General features: G+C 39.5%; 1 protein-coding gene across 2 annotated transcripts; it reads left to right on the forward strand.

Moving 5' to 3' along the window:
• Positions 1–2,103: 2,103 nt before the first annotated feature.
• ACOD1 (aconitate decarboxylase 1) lies at positions 2,104–10,463 on the forward strand. Of its 2 annotated transcripts, XM_039886898.1 has the most exons (5): positions 2,104–2,287; positions 5,530–5,691; positions 6,451–6,540; positions 7,801–8,006; positions 8,894–10,463. In XM_039886898.1, the coding sequence occupies exons 1-5, from the start codon at positions 2,276–2,278 to the stop codon at positions 9,870–9,872; spliced, it is 1,449 nt and encodes a 482-aa protein (XP_039742832.1). In that variant the 5' UTR covers positions 2,104–2,275; the 3' UTR covers positions 9,873–10,463. The 2 variants fall into 2 exon arrangements, with proteins under 2 accessions (XP_039742832.1, XP_039742833.1); XM_039886899.1 differs by lacking the exon at positions 2,104–2,287 and having other exon boundaries at positions 5,552–5,691; positions 6,451–6,532.
• Positions 10,464–15,437: the final 4,974 nt, after the last annotated feature.

A 15,437-nucleotide genomic window follows, 5' to 3' on the forward strand; every position in this document is an offset into this window, starting at 1 on the left:
GGAAAGGTGATCTTAGGGATCTCTAAATGTCTAAGTATAAACATTTAGCTGAAAACCCCAGAACTCCCAAGTGGGATGACATTTAGGATAGCTCTTTTTAAAGCCTTCGTCAAATTAGATGTCTGCTTTCTTTCAACTCAATGAGATTACTCTTAACACCAATTTATGTAAACTATCCAGCAACAATCACAAAATCCTTTATTGTGAGTGGTCTTACTAGAGTCTATGCAAATGGTCCGGCCTCACCCTTCTTGCTTCACATCCCTAAATACCCATCTTATTCTTTGGATACAGAAATCCACCCTTTCACTGGAAGCTGGCTTTGAAGTCCACTGATATAAAATTAAGGTCGTCTGAAACAGTACCCTGATGCACACAACCACCCTGTTGCCAACACTCAACCTCACTCTGGACCATAGCTGGGAAGCCCACTTTAACAGCAGTTGGCTTAAGCGTAGAATCCAAACATTCCCAAGTCCTCGTTTTTGAGTCCCTCTTCTTTACACCATCAAGCGGGTACAATCACACACTTTCCCTTGACTCTCCCTTATGTAGGACAACCAAAGAGTATCTGCATTCCCTAGGTTGCTGCTGTTCCCTTCTCCCTCTGGTTGGTACCTTGAGCTGCTCTCTCCAGCCCTCCATGAACAATCACCTGTACCTTCATTCCCCAAAGCGTGGCTGACACTAGGTTGTAGTATGTAACAAACTTTCCTGAGAACGACTTAAGGGAATGATTAGGTTGTGAAGAAAAACTTCAAATTAGATATTTGATCTCACTGCTCCTCAAATTTTTCTGCCTGTGTCCTTCCACATGGGGTATCCTGCTGATCACCTTCCCACCTTCCATGTGGTCTTGGCTTATTACCAGGGTATCACACGTACATCCAGTACATGGGGGTTCTCTCTGACCCTGCCCTTGGCCCAGTCTGTGGCACCTGGACACTTTCTCCATAGGCTCCACCCGAGAGAAGCAAACTACTCAACCTCTTCTCCCAGAGATACCAGCTGCCCACAAGAAAGAGAGCCTTTTGCATTTTAATGCAGAGCAATTTAATTTCTTTGTCCCAAACTCTCCTTACCTTAATAGGATTGGGGGAGGACAATGACACTCATAGAGATTTCCTCAAAATTGAAATGCAGTCTTCCCTAAAGATGTTCTGCCACTACATCTGGAACAACAGGATCTGGTATTAAATAATCCCGGTTTTTGTACCTGCTACAAGTACAAACCACAAACCAATCGGCCAGGACTAGGCAGCCCAAAGGAAATGACAATTACCCAGAGGAGCAGAGCTAGGTCCAGGCAAGCCACACTGATCGATTACAAGCGAGAAGCAGATATCTGCCTTTATGGAAAATACAGCTCAGGAACAAAGAAGGGAACAAGCTGGAAAGAAGTGCGATTGACACCCAATGCCCTTCCAGGTTCTTCATCTCAAGCTACCAGGAACTTCTGGTTGGTACATTTGTCTCTAAACAATGGTGACCAGCAGGGATGAAGTGGAAGGGAAACTGAGAGTGTGCCTTAAATACTGTTCATATCACAAATTGTCAGCTACAAAATAGTCACGGGGATGTAAAATACAGCATATGGAATATAGTCAATGACATCGTAATAACTATGCATGGCGTCAGATGGGTACTAGACTTATTGGAGGATCACTTCATAAGTTATATAAATGCACCTGAAAATGTTGAATGTCAACTGTAACTGAAAAATTCTTTTAATTAAAAAATAAAAAATTAATTTAAAAAATATTGTACATGGCATATTTTACTTAATCCACTATTTAGGTACATTTGATTGTTTCCAGTTCTTAATCTTATAAGAAAGGCTATAAATTTTATTTTTTATTTTTTTTGCTAAATTTTTCTATATATCATGTTTATTTCCTTAGGATAAATTTTGAGAAATATAATACCGAGATAAATCTCAAGTGTGAATATTTCTCTACTTTTGATATATAGTATTTAGGCACAAAATGAAATCCTAATTTTGCTGTCAATGTACGTTCCTGATGCCTGTGAGAAGTCATTTGACCATTGCTACTGTACTTCCTAGCCTTATTTAATTCTTCCTCTACTGTGAGGGTGAGTTAAATAACTCGTTACGGAGGAAGTTAAAAAAAGTTTAGTTGGGAGGTGATGCAATAGTGGAAATTTTAGGGTTAGAACAAATGAAAGAGAATGAGTTTGAAGAGTATAAATGCAGTCACACAGCAAACAAATTACTCCTTGGATTTACTCCTGAGATAAACCTCCTCTTTAGACCATGAAGCTCAAGGTATTGTTATATTTGATGTGGCTTATTTAAATTGGTCTTCTAGGTTACCTTTCCTTTCTTAATTTCCTCAGTTGCCCTCTCTTTTTAAGAGCTACCTGCTTCTACTTTAAAAATGGCATTTTACCATTTCTCATAGCCTCTGGGCTATATCTAATTAACTGCATCTTTTTTTTTTTAATCAGTGTTTTACTAATAATAGCTATGATTCTGTTATATAAAATTAGGAGGAAAGTGAATCATTATAAAGTCATTGAATTTTAACCTCCTAGTTTCATATATGTCAATTACAACATTGCCAGATTGCATTTCTAATTATGTTTACTATCCTTAGTTCCCTGGAGAAGATAAGCTTTTTGTGGAAGAAACTGTAACCCCTTGGTTTGGTATTCTAGAGAGCTTAGCCAAGTGCCAGACATATAGCAGGAATTTGTGAAATATTTATTAAATGACTTCATATTTTGCCTTAATTTATACATCAATCACAGTGTTTTACTAAAAAGATATGTAAATGCCAGGAGAAAGTCAAGAAGACCAAAATAATACTTTAGAAATAGATGGGGCCCAGTCTACAGACAGCCGAGCAGCTGCGCGTTCATTTCCTCATTCCCTTCCTCGAGGCACAGAAAGAGGCCAATTGTTCTTCACACGTGGGGTGGTGTTCAGGACCTGTCAGGAGATCCCCATACTTGTCCCACACTTTTTATGAAAGCTCGGCTTTTGTAAGTCACTAGCACTATGGGGTCGTGTAGATGGACACCAGGATCACCTTCCAGTCTCCATGCTCCCAGGCCCACACACCTCTCCACAGGGTTCTCCCAGGCCAGGTCTAACTCTGCAGCAATGAACAACCAGTCACAAAATGCTCTCACCTGTGGGAATTGTGAGGGCGGGAAGAGAGGTTGAAAAGAGGCAATTTTGCTTAGAACGAGGAGTCCAACCAGTGCTAGAAACTCTACGTTTTACTTGGCAGTCATCAAACCAGTGTTTCATCCTTTCATCCCTTTGCCTCTAAATACATTTACCCCGATTTCTAGCACCATGAAAATCAAAGTTATTGTTATTCTCCATTTTACTCAGAAACTTCTTTGCCAGCACCTCTTCTCCCAGTGTTCTCCTCTCTGCGCCCAGATGATTCACCTTCCTGCCAAAGCTTCAGAGACGTAAAGAGTAGCCCATTCTTTTGAAAATTGCAGAGTTTTCCTGACTTGATACTCTGGAGACTGCAAATATGGGACCAATCAGTGGCCAGCTCGAAGGACTTTCACCTGGGCACTGGTTCCGTTTCTTATCTCTGCCTGGGCACTGAGTTTAGCATCAAAGCATTTCAGACACCTCAGATCCTCTAATCCAATAGTCCCTCACCCTATAGCTAACACTTTAAAATGATGTGTCTGATTCTTAGACAAAGTAAGTAGCTCAATAACGTAATAATCAGAGCAGAAAAGGAAAGCAACCCAACATTTACTAAGTTGGGTACTAAGTCCTAAGCATATAGTGGATGTTTTTAACTGTACATAATAAAGTTCTCTTGTAAGACATATTAAAGACAAAATAATTGTCTATGCATTGAAGAACTTGATATTTAAAGGAATTGCACGGTACTCTGCTGCTTATAAAATGTAAATAGACTTACAGGTTTTTATTAGGTGGTTTGTGGGTTAGAAGCAGAATGGTCTTCTCCACTAGGATGACCACGCATACTTCACATTCGACAAGTTCACAGTGCATCCATCACTGTTGCCCCAAAGTCTGCAACTCATCCTGTGTTCTCTGTCTTGGTAAATGGCACTGCTGTTGCCACATCTGGAACTGGTGCCACTGCAGCAGTCTCTTGTCTGCCCATCTCAAATTCTTTCTCTACACGACTGCCTACAGAGATGGCTGCAAAACACAGTTCTGATCACATCCCTACCTTTCTTAAGACAGCACTTCGGCTCCCCATTGACTCAGCTGTGGCCTGCAAATTCTCCTTTTCACCTCTGTCCCCTGCATGCAGCTCTACAGTTGGAGTTTGCCGCATTCATTTCACTCCTCACTCCTCCAAACCTTGGCCCACGCTGCTACCCTTGCCTTTCACCTCCATCCTCATCTCGGGCACCTTCGTCTGGCTGACTCCCTCCCATAAGTTTTCATAACCAGCTCAGGTATCAACACCCCCAGGTACTCTCCACCAACAGAAAGGTTCTCCAGGATACTTTTAAATTTTCTAGTAGCCATGTTTTAAAAAGAAGAAACTGATTAAATTAATTATAATAATGTATTTTATTTAACCAATATATCCCAAATATTATCATTTCAGTATGTAATCAAGAATTTCACAACTATTAATATGCTTTATATTCCTTTTTGCCTACCCATCTTCAAAATCCAGTGTTTATTTTACTCCTATAATACGTCCCAGTTTGGACAGTCGCATTTCAGATGCTCAAGAGCGCATGTGGAGAGTAGCTACCACGTGGGACATGAAAGCACTAGAGAACTTGAGGATCATCTAGACATCTTAATGAAAACATAGAACCACGTGCCATAATTCCAAAGCTTCTAATGCTGGGAGGGCTAATTCTCGGAGTCTGGAGTGGGGACCACAGATGTTCATTTTCAACAAGAACTCCAAGTGTTTCTGATGTACATGTTTGTCAGACCACACTTTAAGAAACAGGCTTAATAGCCGTGCATCAGTTTTGGAGTTAGACTCATAGGGGTTTCTGTTCTGACTCCATCATTTAAAAGCTGTGTAATTTAGTGACTTCTTCTTTCTAGGTCTCTGACTCCTCACCTACAAAGTGAGATTCATAATAAATATCTACCTAGAGACTTGTGGGTATCGAATGGATACAGTATTTTAAAAGGTCAGCACAATACCTGGCACATACTTAATATGGCACTTACCAGCTGTCTGAATACCCTGTGCTTTATGGGCGAGACGTCCCTCTCCCCCTTCCCTGCTGACTCTGCTGCCCGCTACTGTCACCTTCACCATCCTCTGTGGTCATCATCTGCTAGCTAGCCTTTGCCTCAGTTTGACTAAGGACAGAAACTAGCTGTTGTGCATTTCCACACCCCTTTTTCTTACACATGGTAGGTGCTCAGTACACATCATTTTTTAGCAATTGAACTTAATTTGATTGACCAGGTTCCCTCTAGCAAATGCTTCACATAAAAGTACGTCAAGTTCTCACATATAAAAGAAGCATGCACATACGAAGTGAGCGTAGCGCTGCTTAACACTCTTTCCTTTAAAGTCTGTCACAGAAAGCTTTGCCAAAGTGATCCACGGCTTGAAAGTGGGACACCTGACGGATCGTGTCATTCAGAGGAGCAAGAGGATGATTCTGGATACTCTGGGCGTTGGGTTCCTGGGAACCAGTACAGAAGTGTTTCGCAAAGCCACTGAATATAGTAAAGTAAGAAGCTCAATGTCTCCTTTAGAGATAAAACCAAGTGTGTAATATCTGCTCATGAGTGTACCCGTGAGCGTACCCAGAGCTCTGTGTGTGTTCTACGACCTTGCTCTTTGTTTTAGGAATACTACTTGGTGTACATAGCATTGTTGTATATAGTTTTACGCTTTTCTTTGCTTTGCTGTCTGAGTTTTAGTATTCATTCACATCCTTTACTAAGTCACTGTCTTAAGTCTGATCTTAAATCTAGTCTTAATACTAGTAATATCTCATGGCTTATTACTATTATGACTGAAAGCACTTTTTACCTGAGAGTTTTAGAAGCAATAGCACCTACTCCAGACAATTCGTTCATGCAAAGACTTTGAGAGTCTCTAGAGAGAAGGCCGGGCAGGCACTCTGAGCAGATAGTGGGTGTGTATGTGGGAGATGTAGCATCCACTTGCCAAAAAATGTGTTTGGTGTAAATGGTTAGTCCACCATCCCCAGTACTTACCCAAAAGGAGTAAATAAGAATAAGTTCAGACTCCAGTCCCTGGATTGTGGTCTGGGATCGAGTGACAGCATCTCTTCTCACATCCACGGAGAAAGTTGCACATTCTTCTACAAGGAAGAGAAGAATCCAATGATTAGGCCTTCGATGTAGGGCCAAAGTTTCAGATAAGGACTATTCATGTAATGCCTCCAAAGATGAAGAATGACTCTTGAAATGCCGTGCTGTGCTCACACTTTGTATCACTGATTGATATTCTTCTGTTCCAGATCTACAATTCCAATACATGCAGCACTGTTTGGGGCCGACCAGAGCTCAGGCTGCCGTCGACATATGCTGCCTTTGTTAACGGTGTGGCTGTAAGAATGTTTCCATGTCTTTTCAACTGATAGATGATCACAATAATTTTCAGAACCAGGACATATCTCAGAAATTGCCCGATTTCCATATTTTACTGATAATATCACTGAAATTTAGAGAGGCCTGCTCTCTCTCCTATGTAGTAATTTCAGTTTTCATGTTTTAATAGTAAATTGGTACTTTCCAAACAAATTGTGAAGTAGAGGAAATAAGATAGAAGGATTTAGATAAAAACACCCCCAAGGTATCTCAACTCTAAGCTCTGAATATATATAGCAAAAAATATAAAACCCAATTTCCAGACTCAGTTTTTTGTTGTGGTCAGTACCACTTTTTATCCAGTAATCAACCATCCATCCATCCATTCATTCGATGACTATTTATTGAGAAAGAAACAATGGCTATATATGATGATTATATTTTTTGAACCAAATAGCATGTCTTGTCTGACAGACAATTTTTATGCTTTATGCTTTTTTGTGTGTTTCAAAGGCAGTCTACAAGATATAATTTGAACATGAACGTGTTGGGTTTTCTGAGATATTTTTATGGTTTGGGGGGACAGTAGCTCAGAATATTGAAAGTCAAACCCAATGATGCATCCAGGAGTAAATGTCCAGTAAGCAGTGAGAAACGCACAAGCCACATCCAATAGACATAAAAATCTATTTTTAAATGAACTTCTGGTTATTACTATTTCATATAAGAAAAAAGCAAATGGCTGGAATAAAGAGGAAGAAAATTTTATAGCAGAAAATAATGATTTTAAAATATAGCTTAGTATATAATCTAGGTTCAAAAGTTCTTGCAACTTCATACATTTAAAATTATTTCATAAGAAAAAGATACAAAAATAAATGGTCTTATGTGGAATAAATGACACTAAAGTTTTAGTGCAACTTGTTTGAAGGGTTGGGGAAGAAGGAGGGAGGGAGGAGCAGCCACCTAATTCCACAGCTTTGTTTATAAACGGAACATAGATCTTTTCAGGGGCTGTGGCAGAGAGCTCTGGCCACCTGGGTAAGACCCAAAGTCCTTGGGGCTCACAGCTGCTCCGCAAGGTCCTGCCTGATCTGGATGGTGAACAGTGTGTCCAGTCCCTAGAAATGTGATTAAGAATCACAACCATTTCATAGGTTTTATTTTCAGAGAATCAAATCTAAAAATCCCATATCAAACAAGGTTGTTTGGTCCAAAAGCCATTTCATTCAGGGAAACATATTTTAGGTTTTGGTTGTTGTTTGTGTCTGTTTATGTAGATTCACTCAATGGATTTTGATGACACATGGCACCCTGCCACCCACCCTTCTGGCGCTGTCCTTCCTGTCCTCATGGCTTTATCAGAAGCTCTGCCCCCAAGTCCAAAGTTTTCTGGCCTGGACCTGCTGCTGGCTTTCAATGTTGGGATTGAAGTGCAAGGCCGATTAATGAATTTCTCCAAGGAAGCCAATAACATACCAAAAAGGTATGGGAAATATTTGCCCCCATGGAGAGACAGCCATATTCTCCTTCATCTGTCAATCGTTATCTCTGAAGAGCTTTTGGATGTAAAGGTTGGCTCAGTTGAAGATGTTAATATTCGTGCCAGCAGATAAGTCAATTCACCAGTCATATATTAAACCGTATACCCATATACAGAGGTGTGACTTCAGAAGTCCCCATGAAAAATCTTTTTTGGGTTTAGAGAATCAAGCAAACAAGACTGTGAAATAAACTGGGGCTCCTCATCCCAGGTGACTCAGGTCATTCTGGTATGCGTGGGGACTCTAGATAGTCCTGATCCCATCAAAGCAGAATTTACTTTGTTTTTGTTAGGATTCTTCAGACTAATAACATTCAGAATATCCTAAACCTGACTGTTCAAAAATGGTGAAATGTTGGCTTTATTACATGGTTCAATCTAATATTTATTTTGCTACTTGATCCAGCCTATTAGGAAAGGAGTAAATTGGAATATTGAGTGATTTTCACAGTTTCTACAAGGCCCTCAATTTTTATAGTTATTTAAATGGACTTTCAGCAATCAACAACTTTTACCTTTCTCCAATATTGTAACAATTTCATTTATAAAGAACTTACTACATTTCAGGCACTGTTGTAAGCATGTGAATTCATTCAAAACTTACAAAACTACGAGGTAGATACTATTATTATCTCCATTTTCTGTAAGAAAAAACACGTACAGAGAAGTTGAATAACTTTCCCCAGATCACTCAGCTAATAGGTAGAAGGGCTGAGATTTGAACTTAGGTAGTATGACTCCATTCTCTAAACTCCTGATCACTATACTACATTGTCTCCTGATGGTTAAGGTTTGTAAATCTTCAACTCTTTGCTTTTTCTGCTTTTCAGATTCCATCCCCCCTCAGTGGTCGGAACTTTGGGTAGTGCTGCTGCTGCATCCAAGATTTTAGGGCTCAGCATGACGAAGTGCCAAGAGGCTCTGGCTATTGCTGTTTCTCATGCGGGAGCACCCATGGCAAATGCTGCCACTCAGACTAAGCCTCTTCATATCGGCAATGCTGCCAGGCATGGAATGGAAGCTGCTTTTCTGGCAATGCTGGGTCTCCAAGGAAATAAGCAGATCCTGGACATGCAGGCAGGGTTTGGGGCCTTCTATGCCAACTACTCCCCCAAAGTACTTCCAAACCTAAATTCCTACACTTGGCTGCTGGACCAGCAGGATGTGGCCTTCAAGCGTTTCCCTGCACATTTGGCTACCCACTGGGTGGCAGATGCAACTGCATCTGTGAGAAAGCACCTTGTAACAGACGGAGTCCTGCTTCCCATTGACCACATTGAAAGAATTGTGCTCAGAATTCCAGATGTCCAGTATGTAAACAGGCCCTTCCCAGACTCAGAGCATGAAGCCCGTCACTCCTTTCAGTATGTGGCCTGTGCCATGCTACTCGATGGTAACATCACTGTCCCATCATTTCACAAATGCCAGATCAGCAGGCCACAGGTGAGAGAGTTGCTTGGTAAGGTGGAGACTGAGCATCCTCAAGACAACCTCCCAAACTTCAACACACTATACTGTGAGATAAGTGTCACCCTCAAGGACAATATCACCTTCACTGAGCGCTCCGATACCTTCTATGGTCACTGGAGGAAGCCACTGAGCCAGAAGGACCTACAGGAGAAGTTCAGAGCCAATGCCTCCAAAACGCTGTCCTGTGACACAGTAGAAAGATTCATCGAGACGGTAGAAAACCTGGAAGACCTAGAGGACTGTTCTTTGTTAGCCACACTTCTGAAAGGACCCTCTCCACTGGAGATGGTTTCAAAATCGATCCAGCAATTAACAGTGCCAGCATACAATCTCTCCTGAGGTTCTCTGACATATAAATGACTATATTGGGGGAAATTTAGTGTTTTGCTTTATAGAGCAAAAGTCTGTACTTGGTCTGCCCAGGAATAAATGCAGCATGGTGCAAAAAATCTAGACACAGAACTGGATGTACATGGAAGAAGTCTTGTCATGTAACTTTGCAAGACTTTTCCAATTTCCTATAGCAAGATAATATACATGCAAGAAACACAGAGAAATTGATTGTATAAGTATTCATATTGCTGAAATTCAAGTCCCTGCTGATTTGCCTGTAAACTTAATCTTTACAGAGAAATCTAATGAACTTCATGAACCTCAAGACGTGAGAGAAATTTGAACCTGCACATATATTTGCTGACAGTGGAAAAGGGCTCTGATCTGTTGTACCACCAACAGACTTCTTAGACCATCTCCACAGGGCTATTGGCTTTAAATATAAGAGCTTAGTGGGTTCAAATCCTGCCTCCGCCATTAACTAGATGTAACCTCAGACATGTTACTGGGTATCCTTCTGCCTCAGTTTCTCTATTTGTAAAGCAGAAATATAAAGCAATCTAAAAAATAAAGCATTTTGGCTCTAGAAACCATGTTCTTAACCACTATGTCACTTTTCATTACAAAAAATTTTTTATAATTATATATATAATTAAATACTGACTATAAAAAATAATTAAAATGTCTTAATGGTTAAAAATTGCAGGGAATTATTATAATTAATGTGTTCTAAATTCTTTGTGTCATTCAAGAAAAGGGCAAAACTATTAACTCTAGACTTTGATTTGTAAGTATGCATGTTGACATTCCTACATTAATCATTACAAAAAAGCAGTAGCATTATCACTTCCAGGTTAACAGAGGCAGAAATATAAAATTAGGAAAAAAAACAATCTGTAGAAAGGCAAGAAAGGAGGGGGGAAAGATACATAGAAAAGGCAGGACGTAAATGATAGAAAAAAGTTTAAATATATTTATAATTATAAAAAGAGTAAATGGACTTAATGCTCCAGTTAAAAAGACAAAACTATGAACTTGTTTTTTTTAAATGTTTCATAGCTTTCTTCACATCTACTTTACATACCATTAATTCATCCATTTTAAGTGTAGATTTCAATGAATTTCAGTAAATTTATAGTTGTGCAAACATCACCACAATCCAGTTTCGTAATACTTCTGTCACTCCAAAAATTTCTTTATGACTGCTTGCAATCAATCTCCACTCCCACCTCCAGCCTGCAGCAACCAATGATTTGCTTTCTATCTCTATAGTTTTATCTTTTCCAGACATTTGGTATAGTAAATGGAATCACACAATGCGTAGTCTTATGTGTCTGGCTCTTTCACTTAGCATTATAAAAATTTTCCACAAACATAGCAGTACTTTCTTTCTTTTAATTGCTGAGTAGCATTCCCTTAGATGGATGTACCACATTTGCTTACCTATTCATTAGTTAATGAATAGTTAGATTGTTTCCAGTTTAAGGTTATTATGAATAATGCTTATATGAACATTCACATACATATATTTCTACGGGCATACCTTTCCATTTCTCTTGGGTAGATACTTAGGAGTAGGAATGCTGGGTCATTTGGAAAGTACAAGTTTAGGTTTATAAAAAACTGTTTTCCAAAGTAGGTTTATCATGTCACATTTCCACCAGCAATGCCTGAGGGTTCCAGTTTCTCCTTATCCTCACCAACCCTTTGAATTGTCATTCTTTTTTGATTTTAGCCAGTTTAGTGAGGATGTAATGATATCTCATTGTGGTTTTCATTGGCTTTTCCCTAATGACTAATTCTGGCGCATTTTTGCCAATTATTTTAATTAGGTTATTTACTGTTGAGTTACAAAAGTCCTTTATATAGTCTAGGTATAAGTATAAGTTCTTTATAAGATAAATGTTTTTGAAAATTTTTTTTTTCCCAGTCTGTGACATGTTTTTCTATATTTCTAATGGTCTCTTTTGAAGAGAGATGTTTTAAAATTTTGATCAAGTCCATTTTACCATTCGAATAAGAATTATTGTTCCTGTTTTTGGTATCATCAGAAGGCATTTAAAAAACAATCCAGTTATATACTTGTTAAACAATGGAGAGGTTCAGGCTATAATAAAGAACAAGAAGCATTTATATGAGCAAAAAGATTGCAATCTGAAAGACGCAGATTCAGGTAGCAACCACACTGTGCTCTGAGAAGAACAAAGAAGGCAGGGTTTATAAAGATTTTTTAAAAATCACAAAATGTAATTCTTTCATGCAAACGAAGGATCGCTGGCTAGGTTAACAGTGATTGGTTAGTTCCAATATGAAAATGAGACAGGTGAAAACTAGGAGGAAGGAAGTAAAGTTCATATGTGTTCACATAGCAGTTGTTCCAGGATGTTTATGGCTCCAGGATATTTTTAAGGTGAGTTTAGCAACAGGTTTAACAACTTAATAGCTCTAAGACCTGAGGCACAAGACCCATAGGCTACAGAGGCCCCACTTCCTTTATAGCCTCCTGACTCTCTTATCAATATTTAACCTACTTTATTTTCTCCATTATCAAATACGTTATTCAGGACGCATAGGATGCAGAAAAGTTGAAAGTAACAAGATGAGAGAAAATGTGTATGGACTATTAACAAAAGAAAGCTGGAATAAATAAATGTTAACATTAGACAAAAAATTCAAGCAAAAAGCATTACTAGAAATAAAAATAATACTGATAAAAAGTTCAAATAACTAGGTAACTAAAATTATTCTTAATTTACATGCATCTAAATAATATTAGACAGCAAGGAGAAATCGATATATCTAACACCATACTGAGAAAATTTTAACATTTTTCTCTTAGTAACTGATATTTCAAGGAAACCAAAAATAGACAATATGAGATTTAAACATAATTAACATGTTTTAGCTAGTGGACATATATAGAATGAATTCTGCACCCAACAACTAGAGAATTCACAATCTTTTAAAAATCTCACAGAACTTTTAAAAAGATGAACCATATATTGAGCCATAAAGCAAGTCCCAGCAACTTTTCAAAGGACTGGATCATACAGATTATTTTCTCTAATCACGATGTAATTAAGTTAACTCAATATGAAAAAGGTAGTTAGAAAAGCTTGAAGTGTTTGAAAATAAACATTCCTCTAAATAACTCTTAGGTCACAAAAGAAATTATAATGTAAATTATAAGACATTTGGAACTAACCAATAACAAAAATACCACATATCAAAATATGTAGAATGTAGCAAAAGCAGTACTTAGAAATGTGTAGAATTTTCTGTTGCTGGCTCCATATTACTCGGATTATGCTATTCCATAGGATGCCTCATGTTAACTGATGAATTTGAACACAGCTGGCAAGATCTGAGGGTCATTAATATCCTCAGATAACCCTTGTTAAAAATAAGACAACAGGCCCCAAATGGAGTCAGTTATGCTAAGGCCCATAGCACCAAACCAAGACTTCATTACAGTTTCATCTCTCCCAGAAATGGAACCTTAAGCCAATCAGGAATCTTACGATCAGCACTAGTTGGGTCATCTGCCTGAGAGGCACCTGTCATCCCCTAAAGGAAAGTAACTTTGCAATAACCAATCCGCTTTTTTGCCTAGTATCACTTTTGTCCCTGCTCCCTTCTTCCTGTAAAAGTCTTTTTCTGTACAGCTCTTTAGAGTTCCTTTCTATCTGCTAGATTGGATGCTGCCCAATTCAGATTGATTTTTGCTCAAACTCTTAAAATATTTAACATGCCTCAGTTTACCTTTTAACGGCCCTGATGGATGTGTCAAACTAACAGCAGTGTCGAGGAGACAACCACACTCAAGGTGACCTTGATACTGGTTTGTGCCCACTGAGTTAACTGAAGGCAGGAGAAAATGAGGGAATGTGGGTCTGTAGAGAGAGAATCCGCGTCCTCCTCGCTATCCTGCGCACTATCTGCCCCTACAGCACCACATACAAAAAACAGAGGAGAAAAAGAGGGAGGAGAGAGAGAGAGATTGTCTCCCACATTCCTTTCTAGATGGTTCCCTTTCATGAGGGTCAAAAGCTAGGGTGTTTTTAAGCCACAGTGCGAGCAGAGACCTTTTGGTGGAATGGGAGAGTTAAGGCTGAGCCCATTGCCTCTTCCTTCCAAGAGCCTGAAGGACAAGAACTGCTTGTGAGCTACCTGGCCCTGAGAAAGCCTGAGACAGGGGCTTCCACAGCTCTGATCTGATGTCCAGACACTGAGGCAAGTGCTTGCTCTTACCTTTCATTCCCTAGGAGGAGCAACAAAGTATGCTACTCGGCCTGCTCTTAGTGCTGTAGGCCCTATGCGTAGGCAAATAAGTCCTCCGCATGGACTTGGCCAGACCACCAAGGGAAAGACCCCACCGTGAGACTGGAATGAAGCCTCTAGCTCAGAGGGAGGTTTGTTCTGGCTTCCCCTCTGTGTTTCTGCATCCTCAGCACACATTTTGGGCCCTGAGTTAACTGACTCAGTCACCAGACACACCTTGCCAGCCCTGAGGAGCCCTAGAGCTGGCTACTGTATATACTTTGGGGATCCCCAAGACCACGCACACTTTCAGGTATTCATAGCTAAGGTTTATTGTAGTTAAAGTATACATGACAGGATCAATGAGAGAAAAAGACACAGCAGTTTGTGAAGAAATCCATGCATAGGCTTTCGATGCCCTCTCCCTCCAGTGAGGAGACACATGACTGCTCCTTTCTCCAGCAGTCAAAAATTCAGTAAAGTATACATAATGTCTCTGCCTTGGGAAGAGACTTAGCACCCAAGGTCTTATTAGTGGCTGGCACCCTCCGCCCAGCAACAGTCCTAATTCCAGACTCAACTCAGAGAAGAAAAGCAAGTTCTCGGCATGATCCGCAGTGTTTGCCATTTTTATAAGTTAAGGAGCTGGTCAAGTGCCAAGTTCTCAGACCCCAGCCAAGGACCGACCTTATACACAGGCCCTAATAAAAACAGCAGCCTCTGGCTTACTGTTATCTCTTTTCTGCTCAACTTTTCCCATCCTGAGATGTCTTCCTTTCCTGTTTGTGTGGCTTTGTAAAGTAGAAAAATGATACTGAAAGAAAGATTGGACTTTGCCACCACTTTAGAAATTGTCTCTGCTCTGTAGCACTTAAACTATGTTTTTATCATAATGTTAACTAAAACTGACACTCCACCAGGCCTAGAGATGTCATAGATCAAAAGGCTATGATTTTAACTGCAGCACTTAAAATGAGAATATGTGAGGTTAAAGGGAATTTTTATATATTATATTTTATAACAATTTTACTTGAAAGCCTTTATCTAAAAATAATATCACAGACAGATAAGGCCCCTATGATATCTAGGACTACCTTAAGGTCTGTGATAGCTTATGTGGGGAATGCTGAGTAAATAGTGGGCATTCATTCAATTCAACAAGTGTAGATTAAGGGCTAATAAGTGCCCAAGGCTGTCCTTGGCGCAGGCAACAGAGCAGCGAATAAAATAAGCAAAAACCTCTTATGATCGATCGTGAACTTAGAATGTAGTATAAGAGACAGCAAAGTAAGCAAACAGGATAAGGCAAGT

This window comes from Pteropus medius, unplaced genomic scaffold (genome assembly GCF_902729225.1).
Source record: "Pteropus medius unplaced genomic scaffold, Ma_sr-lr_union100, whole genome shotgun sequence".
Taxonomy (NCBI): domain Eukaryota; kingdom Metazoa; phylum Chordata; class Mammalia; order Chiroptera; family Pteropodidae; genus Pteropus; species Pteropus medius.

What these genes read in the sequence shown, in the direction of transcription:
- ACOD1 (XM_039886898.1), top strand. An exon ending in CCTTTGTTAACGGTGTGGCT is followed by an intron (nt 6,541 to 7,800) that starts GTAAGAATGTTT and finishes CTGTTTATGTAG; the next exon opens with ATTCACTCAATGGATTTTGA. An exon ending in GCCAATAACATACCAAAAAG is followed by an intron (nt 8,007 to 8,893) that starts GTATGGGAAATA and finishes TCTGCTTTTCAG; the next exon opens with ATTCCATCCCCCCTCAGTGG.